Source organism: Bombus vancouverensis, chromosome 6, assembly GCF_051014615.1.
Source record: "Bombus vancouverensis nearcticus chromosome 6, iyBomVanc1_principal, whole genome shotgun sequence".
Lineage (NCBI taxonomy): Eukaryota > Metazoa > Arthropoda > Insecta > Hymenoptera > Apidae > Bombus > Bombus vancouverensis.
In genome coordinates, this window is record NC_134916.1 from 1,757,797 (window position 1) to 1,772,849 (window position 15,053).

Consider the following 15,053-nt stretch of genomic DNA (forward strand, 5'->3'; position numbering starts at 1 on the left):
AGAAAAAGTTTCGCGATCGCGAAAAGTCGATAACGAGACGTTCGCTCTTGTCAAGCATGGTTAAACATAATTCCTCGCAGTTGCGATCTAAATCCAGCCAGCTTCCTGTCCTGGTGGAATGCATAGCGAGCGATTGCGAACAGTAACAAAGGATGACTCGAAACAATAGTTAACGCGAATAGAATAGAGAGAAAGCGCAGGAGACAGAGTTAGAACGCGGCGAGTTAAAGAATGGAAGGAAGTGGCCGGAGGTGCAAAGGGAACGCGAACAAAGGGACTAGTACTTTCAAGTGGCCCCTCGGTTGAAGATGTTTACGGGGCTGTTATGCGTAAAGTGGGTGGCAAACGCGGTAACTAGTATGCAAACTACGAGTAAACACAATTCCCTTATCCACTGCATCGTCCTGGAGCCGTTTCACGCTGGCGCGCTTGTCACGGGCCAGTCCACCGGATCAAATCAAGTAATGAAACTAGCACACGTTGACTACGTACCGAGAGGAACTAACAGAGAAAGATAGGGAGAGACAGAGAGAGAGAGAAAGAGAGAGAGAGAGAGAGAAAGGCGGGAGTGATGGAATGATAGACAGAGAGAGAAGTCGCTCAGGGAACAACTTTTTCGTTGATATAATTCTCGTGGCCGCGTGCACCTCGCGACCAGGTGGAGTCAGCGACAACTAGAAATTTTGTAGTTACAACGCGGGTTCCATTTGCATACATCAACCAACGGACCGGGAGAACCGAATTTCCCGCAGGAAGGATCTCATTGACGGGCATCACGTGCTTGCTAGCCCCACTGACGTCAACAGAATCCGTTCACGGATCTCTGCATTTCTCGTTACCGATTTTGGTTTCGACTGGTTCCACCGGGTTCGCCTGCGTGGAAAAAACGTATCCGTGCTTGATCACATTCTTCGTCTGACTCGCAATCTCGCGTTTAGGGTCGGAATTTTGGAACTGGTTTGATTAGTTTCAGCTCGGAACTTGATAGAATGCAGATTTGACGTGAATGTAAACGAAGCCTGCATTCCAATGTATTTTTTGCGGATTTTTGATCTTCATTGCGAGTAAATCTCATTTTTCCCAGTTTTTCCCATTAAATAAAGCTTCTTTTTAAGCTACCACCTTTCACGTTTCGGAACCTAATTTTCTACGAGGTACATATCATCTTTACGACAATGAGGCGTGAAGTATAATAGACACATGTTGAAATTCTTCATCAACGTCGATTCTTCTTCTCTACTTTCTTCCTTTCGGTAACAAACGTGTCAGATAATACGCTGAGTAGTCGAAACTCTACCGCAAGGATTTCAAACATTCAAAAGCTAAAATTCTCGCATCGCGAAACCGTACCAACAATCGCAACTAACCATCCTGCGCTCCTTACCGCTTTCGATCCCCATACAAACGAGCTCTAACCCTCGAGCTATCCTCGAACCATCTCCACCGAGCGAGTTCTTTGCCAAAAGAAGCTTGGACTCGAATGTGACGAGCCAGATCGCCTTCTCTGCTCGTCGTGTTTCAATTCCATAGAAGCCGGAAGCATAGTGGCGAAATTTACGGCTCCGAGAATTGTCCTCGTCGAAACAATATCGATAAACCCTGTCAACACCGAGGGAGAGAGAGGGGGGGGGGGAGAGAGAGAAGAGTCGCTACTTAAGCCTCCGGTATAGCCTGATCGAACCCGCCGCTTTGTCTTGGTGACCTGGTGATTAGATTTTGTAAGTTGGTCGGCTAAAGGAACGCGCGATGTCTGCACTGGTTGGCAAGTGGAGGAAAGCTTGCAGAGGAACAGGCTCTTGGCACAATACCCTATTTCGGACGAGATAATGGGCGATCATCCTGGTACACACGCGTGCGCTGTGAGTCACTTGTTCGCCGGCTGTGTGTATAATAGCGTCTACTGCCGATACAGAAGTACGGGAGTCGGATCTAACCGGTCGTATACACGTCGAGGGACAACAAGGTGAGACACACTGGCGTACCGAGGAATGGATAGGCCAGACAGACATATGCAAATCTCAACCAAACATTAGCGGCGACAGTATATCGTGTGGTGTATCGTATACATGGAACACCCAAGGAGAATGCTTGTCGATGCTTCTTGGAATTACTTATTCGTAATTGCTTTGAATATTTGCAGTAATCGGTTTTGTAATTCGCATATTTTTGGTAGAAGAATTTTACTTAGTTTTACTTTCTTTATTAAAGTTAGACGAGTGAATATCCTGATCATGTTTTTTCACGTTTGAAGTTGTTCATATTCAGTTTTCGCGATCTCCCTCTTGCGCTTATATTTGACGATTCTACATTTTTTTACTCTTTCAGGCGATTATCTAGTTTGGATTAACTCTGTTACGTATACGGAATTTTTTCGCTCCAATGCTTTCGTTTAATTAAAAATTACTCCCTAGTCCCAAGGGATACTATATAAAATTATAACAAAAAATATTTAATTAAAATTTTGAAAATTGGGAAGTCTTTTCAACCAACGAAAGATACGATTAATGTTCTTGTTTATGACTTACGCCGTGAAAGGGTTCAAATCTTCAACTTTAATTTAGTAATTTCGTTGCCTATTTCTTTTAACAACTCAAAGTTCATAAAAAGTATTTCTGTTTACATAAATTTGTTATTTAAGCTGCATGCACTGTTCAACGCCGTGCAAAATGCAAAATGCAGCGCCGTGTGAAGTTTATCAATGAACGCGGAGAACGTTCTGGCTAGAATTTCAATAAGCTCTCTCATCGTACTGTGTTAAATTTCGGAACAGGAAACAATCTGTATGGCAGAGCCGAATGTGGAAAGTAAGGGGCAAGCGGCATTATAACTTGTTCTATATTCAAGGATTGTTAAGCAGTGTAAAAGGCCTGTAAGGTGGAACGGAATTGTGTAATACGTCAACAATGAAAACGTGTTAAGGTGATTAACATCTCGTAGTTATTAGGAGAGACAAAAATCGCAGTAGAGTGTTGAAACTTTATTGAACGTTCTAATAAGATTGTTGACAATTATATTTCGTTATTGTAGTACCTAAATTTTATTATCGAATACGCGTTTCTAACACCCGATGGATTTAAATTTACACGGCGCATTCTTTAACAATCTTATACAAATTTTATTGCTTTCCTTCTGTCAAGGTAGCTACTACGATGAAAGTGTAATCTACTAAGAATTGTATAATCGAAACATCTTTAATCGAAACAGCTTGGAAGGCCAAGCGGAAATACAGTTTCCGAATTGTATTTGGGTTCTTTTACATTAAACTTCAAAAATCAAGAAAAATTCCTCCGACATTTCGATATTTACTCATATCCACAAACTATTATTTTAAATCAAACAGAAACTATCTTGTTAACGAAATTTTAAAGGTCCACTATCTACATTCCCTACACCGTTTGGAGCAATTAAACTTTCCATTCTTGCTTCGACTACAAACCACAAACCGGTGTTTGGTATAAACTTTCTCCTGTACCAAAAAGAATAACATACAGCTCATTTTCCCAGGAGCGTAACAACCTTCCAAACAAAATCCCCTTCGAGGTTCGAAGTCTTCTGACGAAACCTCGATTCGCAAGGCGATACGAAGGAAGAAATTTAAAAAGTCAACGGAGTGATTCGGAATTCAACGGAACGAGCGTTTCGGGCGTGCACATTTTGCAGGATCATTAGCGGATAGTTTTACACTTTCATTTCCATCCATTCTGCCTTGCAAAGCAGTGGTACGCGTGAAATTTGAAATGCAACGAATTTCCAAGACTGCAAATTAGAACGGCATAGCTGCTAATATTTATGGCGCGAGTGTGCGTTTGAACGCGTGCTCCTCGAGCAGAGGGAGCTAAGTGGGACATAAACATATCATTAGGCTCTAACAGAACCGCCACCTCCCCCGTACTCTGAGTATTAAGCTAGCATCGTTGCGCATGTGATTGCGTACACATTGAGCCTATATAGGCAGCTGGCTAGTCGATGCTTAATACCCTATGATCGACAAATAGGGATATTTACTTGCAAACGTCTATTGTGTCAGGAAGAAGATAGATTTCCAATTGTTAGGCGTTTAGTTAAATCGACTGATGGAAAATAACTGCAGGAAGTAAATAAAGAGAGCGAACAATTATTTTCACTTTCGATAATATTTAATATAAAATTATTTCAAAAAAATGAGAAAGTAAAATTCGTATGGAAATTTGGAGATACAGTCGAGCATCTCGTAAGAAAAACACTTCGATTTAAATTGTCAAATTTGATTCATCAAGTGAGTAAATTTATATACGCGTACAGTTTTCCCAACTACTCGAGGAATTGTGTGAAACTCGAAATCATACGGAAGAATTTTCAAAGTATTTAGCTCTAATTCATACGTCGCATGTCTGGCGTGCACGATTCATATCGCGAATCGTTGTCGAATTTAGGCATGTCATGAAGCTCGTATTTCAACCGCTCCTACCTCTCCATTCAACGAATATTAAACCACTCTGCGAGTGCGTTCTACTCAATAACATGCAGTGCGTGTTGATAATCGGTAGATTTTGCGATTCAGTCGATTTCAATTGTAAAGCTTCTCGAACATAGAATACACCATAGGGGAATTGAAAAGCTCCGTGATATATGTTTTGTCTCCGCTGCTGTTTATTTGCTACCATTTCCGACATTTACATTTGCCTTTTATACCTACACGTCCTATCGTCTCGAAAAAATGTTTCGTAACTCATAACTGTGAATTTTACCGAAAATTGTTGTCAATCGCGTTGAACATTTGAAGTTTGATATACTTTAACCACCACGAAATAAAACTATAACTATTATATTAATTAGAATCTATAGTCGAGCGTTATTCGTAACATCTGATCTACCACCTTTGTTTTGATTACTCATTTATATTTTCCAAATGAAAATTTTCACATTAACGGCAGATTATTTGTTCTTTTAATGTAGCTTCCCTGAAAGCTATATTAGAGTCATCGGTAGTGTTTACGGCGTTATACCCAAAATTAAATTCGTATAGTAAAAGCACTCACTTTTTCGACTGTTCCATTTATCCATGTTTCACTTTAATACACAATGTGCCGTTTTATAATAAAACGATTGACAAAAAACCGTTTGTAGAGAGAGGGCTTAATGGTTAAGAAAAAAAAACGAGTTACGTTCCTTTATTTGCTATTTAATGTGGCGAAGATGATCGAAGTTTCGAATTTTTAGCGTTTGCTTAGCGGCTGATTAAAACCGATCATCAACCGTTGGATGTCGGGGAATGTTTAGATTATTGGCGCTCAGTCCACCGCGAACGCAGATAACTGACACAGGTCCTCAAGAGAGGTTTCCACGTTTTATCGGGTACACGTTCATATTGTTTGTCAGCTTTCAGCTTGTGATATTACATTGAAACGAAGTAAGTAAAGGCATAAATGTAACAATTCGATCAATGGATAGTAATAATTTAAAAAATTCGCAAACGAGAGCAAACAGTGGCACTAATCGTGTTATTTTAAAATTTTAAACGCGAAAATTGTATTCACGTTATAACAATGCTACATATTCGCAAATGTTTAAATGACCAACCAAATGAAATTTTTTTTACATCAGTTCTGTAATGTTTTTATTTTCTACTAATTCTTGACACAGATGTAAATGAAAATTTTGCTACAAATTATCATTTACTATGTAACCAGAGATTTCACATTTTAGTAGATACTTCTTTGCATGAAAATAATATCGCCTATGTCGTTTGTATCTAAAATTTCGATATCTGTGAAACACAAATTCTACTACAAAATCGCGTATGTATACTATTAGGTATTTATATAATTCGTTAAAGATTATCTTTTTCAACAGATTTGTTATTATAACCGCTATTCAAGCATAAAACGTCAGGGTAAATTTACTGATGGAACATGAAATGTTGGTACACATTTGTGGATGCAAACATCGTAATGCCTGCAGGAGTAATTTCCACGTCGTATTTCGGACATGTAATTTTGCAACGTTCGCCATGATCGACTTCGTGGCAGAATTGACCCAGTTGAACTCGTCCCTCCAACCCCATTTAGCGAATATTAAGCCGATCTGTACGCATATACACGCACAATAGTATGTAGAACATGTTGACAGTGCGTACACGCGCGGTTAAGTCAATCTAGATATCTACCATTCTCGAAATCCAGGCAATCAAAGATAACAGAGAGCATCGATGGAATTAGGTTGTCAACGGGCCATGGTAGTTGCTGAACTAAAATTTCACGCTCCTTATCGATCGTGCATAATTTAAGATATTTCAAGTCATTTAATTGATGGTCCTCAAGATTTCCCTTGTTTTTCGATGCCTTGCCTAGATAGGCAAGATATTTACAGATGTAAATATCTATCGAATATCGAACGATGCTACATCAGTTGCACGATGCTACATCAAAAAAATATTTAGATTTAATACCAATTTTGTAAAAAAGATCAAGATAGGGCTAAGAGAACTATAATAATCGATATATTATTAATAATCGATTATAATAATTCCTTTTTATTTATCAAATACAATTTCCTCTATGTTAGTCCCAGTTCGCGTAACACGTGCTGGAATTAAAATCGGCTGATCAGCGGAATGTCGTCGCTTATTATGATTCGGCAGAAAGGCGCCAAGCGCCTCCGCAACGATCATTTCCTACCAGAGATTTAATCAGCTCGGTGTTGATGTCGTTGATGCATTCGAGGCATTTCAGCCACGTTCTCTCTTGGCTTACCAGCAACCCCGTCGTATGTGCAAGCTTACGATAGGATAGCAGTCGCTTTATCTATATGCAAGCATGTGACTAAGCCAATCTCTCTCTGTTCTCCCGCAGAATTACAGGCGAACAACGGTTCCCCAGGGAATTAAAGGACACCTTAGAGTGTATGTGGTTTGGAAGATGTCACGATACTGAAACCAAGGCAGACTACATCTGCCATTGTAACTCTACTCTGACGAATTAGCGTTTGATACATGTTTCCTGTCGCCCCGCCGTGTCGAACACCATGTCAAATCACAATTCCGACAAACGGTAAACGAAGAATAGAACAGAAGACCTGATACTAGATTCCATTTATTTTCTATTTTTCTTTTTAATTTAGCGCTCACAATGAAAAATTACGATGGAAAATGTGGCTTTGTCAAAAACAAATGCGTCCAACAGGTTAGCATTTTTTATTACTATTTCAGTTAGAAATATGATTCGTTTTTAATTAAAACAATATTATTCTCTTTAATGTTATTTTAAAGGGGTACAATATCAACGTGAACTATATGCGTAGATTTATGTAATTGAAACAAAACAATATAGCTCTCGCTAAAGAACCAAAACTCATTCGAGAAAAGAAAGAAAAAAGAAGCAAAAATGAATATTCTAACTTTTCTAAATGGATAAACGTTCGTATCACAAATAACGTTAAAGAAGACGGTTTAGAACAATAGGAAACTTACAAGAATTTCTACTTTAATCTCTAAAGCGTAAATTTCTGTTTGGAACATTTTCAGTTTCGTGTAATATTAGGTGTAAATGTTACATTCCTTATTTAGGCGAAAGAAGCAATCAGCGAGTTCGTATAACTGCTTTCAAGCGAAATAGGGAAACTGTAGATAATTAAGTTTCCATTTGTTGAATTATTCGATTAAACAATCGCCACGCTAACAAACAGTTATGGGTCTGTAATTAATGCGGTGGTACATAATTTCGTTATTATCCAACGATCTGTTGGTTAATACGTGTCGAATGTAATAGATGAAACGTATGATAAATTGGTTATCCGATTTCTATCCAGTAATAATTGTTAATTGTTCCCTTATTTTTTGTGTTGATCATAACGAGAAGCAATTCGTTATAAATCTTTCCGAGGAACGGAATTCGTAATCCGATTTGTTCGATGATAAATTTATGGTTTTTAGTCAAATAGAAGAAATGAAAACAAAAATTCTAAAGCATTATGATTTTGATGTATTGTAAGTGATTCATTTATTTGTGTTGTTAAACTTCAATTCAATTTAGCGATTTCGATAATTCGTTATCCGCTTGATTAAAACAGAGTTGCCCTTTTTGAATAGAAATTAAAAGATCATTTACTTCGCCTTTAGTATCTATATTTTGTTAATCAAGAATATGTGGGTTTAATGATTTAACATAACAAGTTCGACATAGTAATGTTAAAAGTATGTTATTTATCTCTTATTTTAGTTAGTGAACGTGGCAAAAAATTCTTACGAAAAAAGATATGTTGTACGAAAATGTGAAAAAATTGCGTCCTAGGTTAAAAGAAAAATAAGAAAATAGAAAATCACTAATTATAGGTAATAGAAAACGAGAAAGCTAAAGTATGTATGTAGTAGGAAAAAACCTAGAAAAGAAGTGGAAGGAGTGACCGTGTAAGACTATGTATATAGTAAAATGACAGAATAAAAACTCGAAAAGTAAAAAGATGTTGGGATTAAAATGGGAAAGAAAGGAAATGAAAGAAGAAAGAGGAAAACGAAATGAAAGTTAAAGAGTAAATAAGAAATTACTCTTTACTCATCTGAAAATGCTTCGTATGATTTTGCGATTTTCACGATACAAAGAAAAAAGATAATAAACGCGAGAAAATGCACAAAGTATTTTATACGGGATGAAGTTGAAATTATCGTTGAAGTTACAAAAAAAAAAGATTAAAGAAATGGCAAAACTATAACAAATCTAGAAGACAGAAAGATTTTAAATGTATTGTAATAAAACTTGATAGAATTACGACACTATGACATTTATGCTTTAAATATATCAATCACTTTATGTTTAAGGCCACGATTAATGTAAATTTGGTGTCGTTTGTTACTTCACGCGTAAGTAAGTCACGAGTAAGTGCCCGTGGCTTTACCTTTGTAAACCGGCATTCGTTTAACTTTTCAAACGCAGAATCTTTTACCTAGATTTCAGGTGCTTTTTCTTTCCTCTCGTCCCTTTTACGAAACTAACCGATAATTCCTACTCAACAACATAACTCCTGGAAAATTCTAATTGTGTCTTAATTAAAAACGCGACGCGTGTTCCTCTTAACTATCCCGAATGCAATCTTTCCTCGGCAAAAATTGCTTACGACTCAATTCATCTGCCCAAGAATGAAAACAAAACCGGAAGAAAGAAAATTCAGCAACGAAAAAAGCAGAAGAAAAGGAGAGGAAACAAATTAAAAGGACTACGCTCGCTAAACGAAGAAGAGCACGGTGAAACGGGGAGAAAGACGACGACGACGACGACAACGACAAGACCAAACAAAGAGACGCGGCAGAACAGAGAAAGCTCTAGCGGAGAAGCGTTGAGGGAAGCAAGCATTAATGCGACCCCGTAGACCGCAGATGTTGCGCCAATTACAAACCTCACCCTTGCGCTTGAGTGTCTCACTCGCTCCTTAAAGCCGCGGCAGTCGGAGGAATACGCCGTATTCCGACTTACGAGCCCGATGTCGCATATCTTCCTGCCTCCAGCTCTTTGTCTTTTCCTCCCGTATTCCTTCTACTCATCGACGACGATTTAGGTCTCTGTGTATGTGCAGCTAGCATGTAGCGCCGGAGGCGTGGGGATAGCACGGCCCGCCAACGAGACACGAATTTTCGAAAAGGCTCTCGCACTTTGTTAGATTAAATTTAGCACAAGGCGCAAAAGGACGATCTCTCGGTCGTTCTCTCTTTCTTTGTCGTTGACGACGGTGTTACAACGAGAAGAGGAAGGGGCTAGGCTAGACGGTTCGGCGGGTCGCCCATGATCCTTCGAAGGAGAAAGAGAAACGGTCGAGACGGAACAAGGATGCCAGGTACCAGGGGAAAAACGGGCGGAAGAGAAGGAGAACACCGAGTACGCCGGTGGCTGATATTATTCTTGGGTCTTCCTCGCTGGAGCATTATTAGTTCTGGCGTGTTAGCATACATGAAATATTGATGTTACAGAGAGCCCACCCTTCGTGCTGTCCCAACTCCGATCTCCTATGCTCCTTGGTCCCACGTCTCTTTAGATTTTACACGTATACGAGCATCCGCTTGTACTTTCACGACTTCTCTTTTACTCGTTGTCCGCGCATACCTCTCGTTTCTTTTCTCGTCGACTCTTTGTCGACGATTTTTACGGCTTTTAAGCCCCTTCGCTGTCGTAATCCGCTTCTTGGTCGTTTTACCACCGTTTTTGGAACTCCACGGTCGAAGAGATTGAATTTCTTGGCTTTGACACGCGCAAGGTTGTTGGCTTACCTTCTACTTGAATTTATATCTGTATCAGGATCTTTTACATTAATTTGATTTAAGAATCGTTTAATTAATTTACACTAAGCGATTTCGATGCGGAACTGACTATCAAATATGAAAGAATACCAAATGTTCGATGTCGAACGGATTTAATAAATCTCTGTTACTTCTGGTTTATCTAAAGTTCATTAAGACTTCTAGCTAATTAATCATTTTAATCTGTTATATGGGGGAAATAAAATAAAACTGTCAACTTCATAAAGAGAGTTCTTAATATTTATGTCGATACGGTGATTTAAATCACAAAGCGTGGTCAAAGACGTTGTAATGTGATTATAATGAAAATAAACAGGAAGTCGCAAAATAGAAGAGAAAGCGGGAAAGTGAAACCGCGGGTAAACTACCCCATTGGTTACGGAGTTAATTGAGTTTCCGAGCTTCTTTGAGGCGCTTAAGGCGTGTTGTTCCGTTCGTTAGATTTATCTTAATACGGTGAGTCCCGAAACATCCTAACTCCTTAAAGCCACCATTAAAGCCGCGATCGATTTCAAGGATTTTCGGTGCAGGTTGCGTTGGTTAACAGTCGAGTTAATTACTGGAAATTTAGAACTCGTCGCAAGGGAATTCCTTACGCTTCAACGGAGTCGTTTGATCTCCAATTTTGATTGCATATCCGGTTTAATTATTTGTTCGATATTAAAAATGTTATAATATCATAAACAGGGAAGTCGAAGTATGTTGAAACAACATTTGCAAAAATAATTTAACTCCATTTATCGAATATGTTATCCGGTAGATTTCTCCTCATTTCGTTGCTAACTGTATCACGTTATTACATTTTTGTTGCATTTCCGCCTCGCTACACCCGTTTCCTCTTTCCCTTGACTTTCCCACGGGAAGTGTCTGAGTGATCGATGTGTTCTTCGAAAAAAGATCAAGATTGAAGAGAATACGTTTCGCCAGTAGACTTTCAGAGGAGGAACTTTTTTGTCATTTGCATTTACTTTTCTCCAAATAGTATAAAATTTGCATATGTCTGATCTGTTAATCCAACATTGCATCTCTTAGGTTTTCAATCGTTCGTAGGATTAGGATCGTATTCTAATTTTAAAAATAAAGAAAAGGAGACATAAAATATAACATCGTTCCAAGTTCTGTATATTTTAATCGCGCATTTGACATCCGAATATATTTGAACAATTCATAAATGGGTTTACCTGATTTCATATTTTTCTCGTTGTGAATCGTCAGCGAGCTTGGATTTCCGTAAATAGAGTTATTCATTTCAGCCATCAGCTCCCAATCTGCACAGAAAATGGCATTTTATAGCAGTTCCTCCAGGGTTTTTGTGCGAAATAAATATCTGAAACGTTTGGTCGCTAACTTTGTTGCCTTTTAAACGAAATATACGTGGTTGTTGAAGCTTTGCGACATTCGTTGTATAAATAATAAATCGCTACCATTCGAATGGCGGTTGGCAACTAAATTAGCTTCCTTAAAGAAACTGACAGAAGCTAAGCCGCTTATGAGATCCGTGTGCAAAGATGCAGGCAAACACATCAATTGACCATGCTTTCAACATTTCTCTTGCAAAATCTATTTAGTCACGCGGAACTTATTCAATCCTGACTGTTAGCTGCTTCTGTGAAGGAGGATTAGAAATTAACAAAGTTTATTAATGCTAGAGGGAATTTTAAACGTAAATCTTAGGAATATGATCTGCATGGTTTCCATAAAAATTAAGTTTAAGTTAAATAGACCGAAAAAAGTTGCAAACGTTGCATTGATACAATGTTAATCCTTAATCGGTTAAGTTTTGATTCTACCTAAATCTACTTCAATCGTTACAATTCATTTATTCCTACACTAAGACATGAAACGCAAATGTAAATTGCATATAGAAAAGGAGGATAAGGATAAAAATAGAAACGAAAAATGGGGAAGAAACATCCAATGTCTCGAAGGAGAAGGTCCTTGAGGCGGTATCGAAGAAAAACGAAAACATGCGGGGCTGACCTCGACCGCGGGATAAAATATTATTTTCTTCGCGATTAAGGGAGGTTTACGAGCTTACCTTTCTTCGGCATCTCCGTAGTAGATGGGCTCGGGCTGGTACTCGGCGGTGAAGACACTGCAACGAAAGAAATAAGTTTTTATTTTTAATTAAAGTTTCTTCCTTGGTAGTAGGCGCGTAGCCCGTTTGAAGTAACACTGTTAAGAGGAGGATAGTTGGTCGGCAACCAGCTATGCAAGCAGAGAAGACAGTGGAATGGCGTGAGGGTTGACTCGAAACCTGTACGGACCGTTATGGATTGCGCCACCTGTTACTAACTTCACCCTCAAACGTATTAGCCACCGTGGCGTCGGCCAGACCGCCCAACCTCCACATCATATCTTACACGCTACCTACCCATCCTACTCTCTTCAAATCCCCTTGCCCCGCTTCTCTAACTTTGTCGCCCGTATCGAATATAGTTGAATAATTATTCCTAATTTCGTCATACGTTCTGTGTGTTTTCCGTCGTCGTAACGTTGCGTCATCGTAAGAGAATAGTCGTGCGATCTAAGTAGGAATTGCATCTGGTTGTAGATTATGCTATCTTCCGCATCAGTGATCTGGTAATTGTAGCAATAAGAATACCATTTCATTTATAATATCTCATTATAGTATTTTATTACATCAGAGTTGGAAGAGTTGTCATCACATTCTCTCGATAACTCATTTCGAATTAAAGCCAAAAAGGATTTTCCTTTGGAGAAAATATATTTATTAAATATATACAGCAACCTAATATACAGGGTGGTTGGTAACTGGTGGTACAAGCGGAAAGGGGGTGATTCTACGCAAAAAAGGAAGTCGAAAATATAGAATAAAAATTTTTCGTTTGAGGCTTTGTTTTCGAGAAAATCGACTTTGAATTTTTGCTCTGTACGCGTGCGGTACGTTATAACGGATCTCACTATAGATCGTTGTCTCGATGGAAAAATTAAAAAAAAAAAGAAAATTAAAAAAAAATTTTTTATTCTACATTTTCGACTTCTTCTTTAGCGTAGAATCACCCCCTTTCCGCTTGTACCACCAGTTACTAACCACCCTGTATATTAGGTTTGTATATCAGTGATGTTTGTTCTGGTTTGTTTGTAGACTGCTTATTTCCTACAGTTTGGAATATAGTATATCTACGAGATATAGATATACCAGAGAATGGTAGGAACGAAACAAGGATTTTTTCAAAATCGAATATAATAGTAGTATAATAGTAGAATGATTTGCTTAATAGTAAAAATGAGAATTTCTTAATACTAAAGAATAGTACAGAATAAAAGTATCTTCCATTTTATCACTACGGATTAAACGTTGGAGCAAGTATTTTACGAGTTATTCAGAATGTCTTTTACGTATAGAACTTTTTCTACTTTTATCATCCGCATAAAAAATAGCTTATAAAACTTTAAACACAGATACGTCTCTTACATCTCTAACTAGTATAGTATATTAAAATCCTTTTCAGTTTTTCTCCTTTCTCGTTTGCTTAAACTTAAAAATGTTTCAACTTTTGAAATGATTTCCTAATTAAATATTCGATCATCTAGCTCGCGAGCTTCAAATATGAAAACATTTTTTGTTTGTTTAACCAAAAACTAATTACAACTGGAAACTATGTTTTACTTTTGCGATATTTGTGCAGCGGTATAAATGCAAACTGTTTTCGAGTCAAGCTCTATATCGAATGTTGTCGAAACTTGAACAAGACCGATCAAACATCGTAGAAGGAAATCGTCAGAATTACTCTTGCGGAATTCGGCGCTAGGCGCGAACAAACTAACTTACGCGTCATCACAGTGACGCGTTCACCGCAGAAAAGTCATCGTTATTTGTCACGAAACGTTGAGCGATAGTCCGTGTGTGGAAGGTGCGTGCTACTGAAATACTTGCATGCTACAGAAGGTAAATAGGATAGAATGACGAAGTATGCCTCTTGCGGAACGTATTTACGCGCCTGAATATACATAATGCAACTTCGTGGTTGCTCTTTTCATCACGAAATCACCCCCAAATTATTTTCTAGCTTAATTGAAATTAAATTACTTTCTCCGATTTTCGAAGTAGCAGTTCATTTTCCTAACCATTGCTCTGTTCTTATTTTTCATATCAATGTAAATAAAATATGATATTTTCTTAGCATTTTCTATTTGTCTTGTCTGTTTCCTTTATCCTCTTGTTCTTCCTATGATGGAGAGCGAGTAGATTTTTATTTGGTATTTCCATCGAGATAGCAGTAGTTCGACGGCGTACAGTTACAAGAATTATTAAACTGTAATAACACTATCTACTTATTGTTAAATATTGTAAATTAAATATTTGAAAGAACTATGATGAGAAAATTATTAACATATTCAATATTAAAATATTTTAATACATTCAAAATTGAAATAATTGAAACACCTGGTCTGAACTGCTCTAATCATATTGACATTGCAATTAATAATTTCGTGTGTTTTAATGCTTGAATTTTGATGGCACGTACATCAAGTTTCATATTCAGCGTCGAGCTGTATTAAACTTATCGAATTAATGTTGATGTTAAATCATCCGAAAACTATCTAAGGCTTAAACTTTGATGCTTTAGTACAATGTATACGCAGTGAGGAAAATGCACTTTAATTAAGGCACAATAGAACGTTCTGTCTTACTTCGAGTGTTTCTCTAGGACTCTGAAATATATAGGTAAATACTTCATCAGTAAATTTCAAAATTATATTTTTATTTGAAAGGAAAAGTACGTACATCGATACGTATTTATTTTGTTTACAGGCATTTTTACAA

At 37.8% G+C, this 15,053-nt stretch overlaps 1 protein-coding gene across 8 annotated transcripts in view; it reads right to left on the reverse strand.

Annotated features, from left to right (window-relative positions):
* Positions 1–15,053, reverse strand: part of LOC117161302 (lachesin) — a 303,026-nt gene that overhangs the window by 11,498 nt on the left and 276,475 nt on the right. For 7 of the 8 annotated variants that reach the window (XR_013058629.1, XR_013058630.1, XM_076619269.1 and 4 more), the window contains 2 exons: positions 12,300–12,356; positions 11,443–11,529 (listed from right to left, as the gene is read on the reverse strand). Coding sequence is in view for 6 of the 8 variants with exons in the window: in XM_076619269.1 (XP_076475384.1) it covers positions 11,443–11,529; positions 12,300–12,356 (144 nt within the window). In the remaining 2 variants the exon portion in view is untranslated. Of the gene's footprint in view, positions 1–10,520; positions 11,327–11,442; positions 11,530–12,299; positions 12,357–15,053 lie in introns of those variants that run through there. The other variant, XM_076619271.1, reaches the window with a different exon arrangement.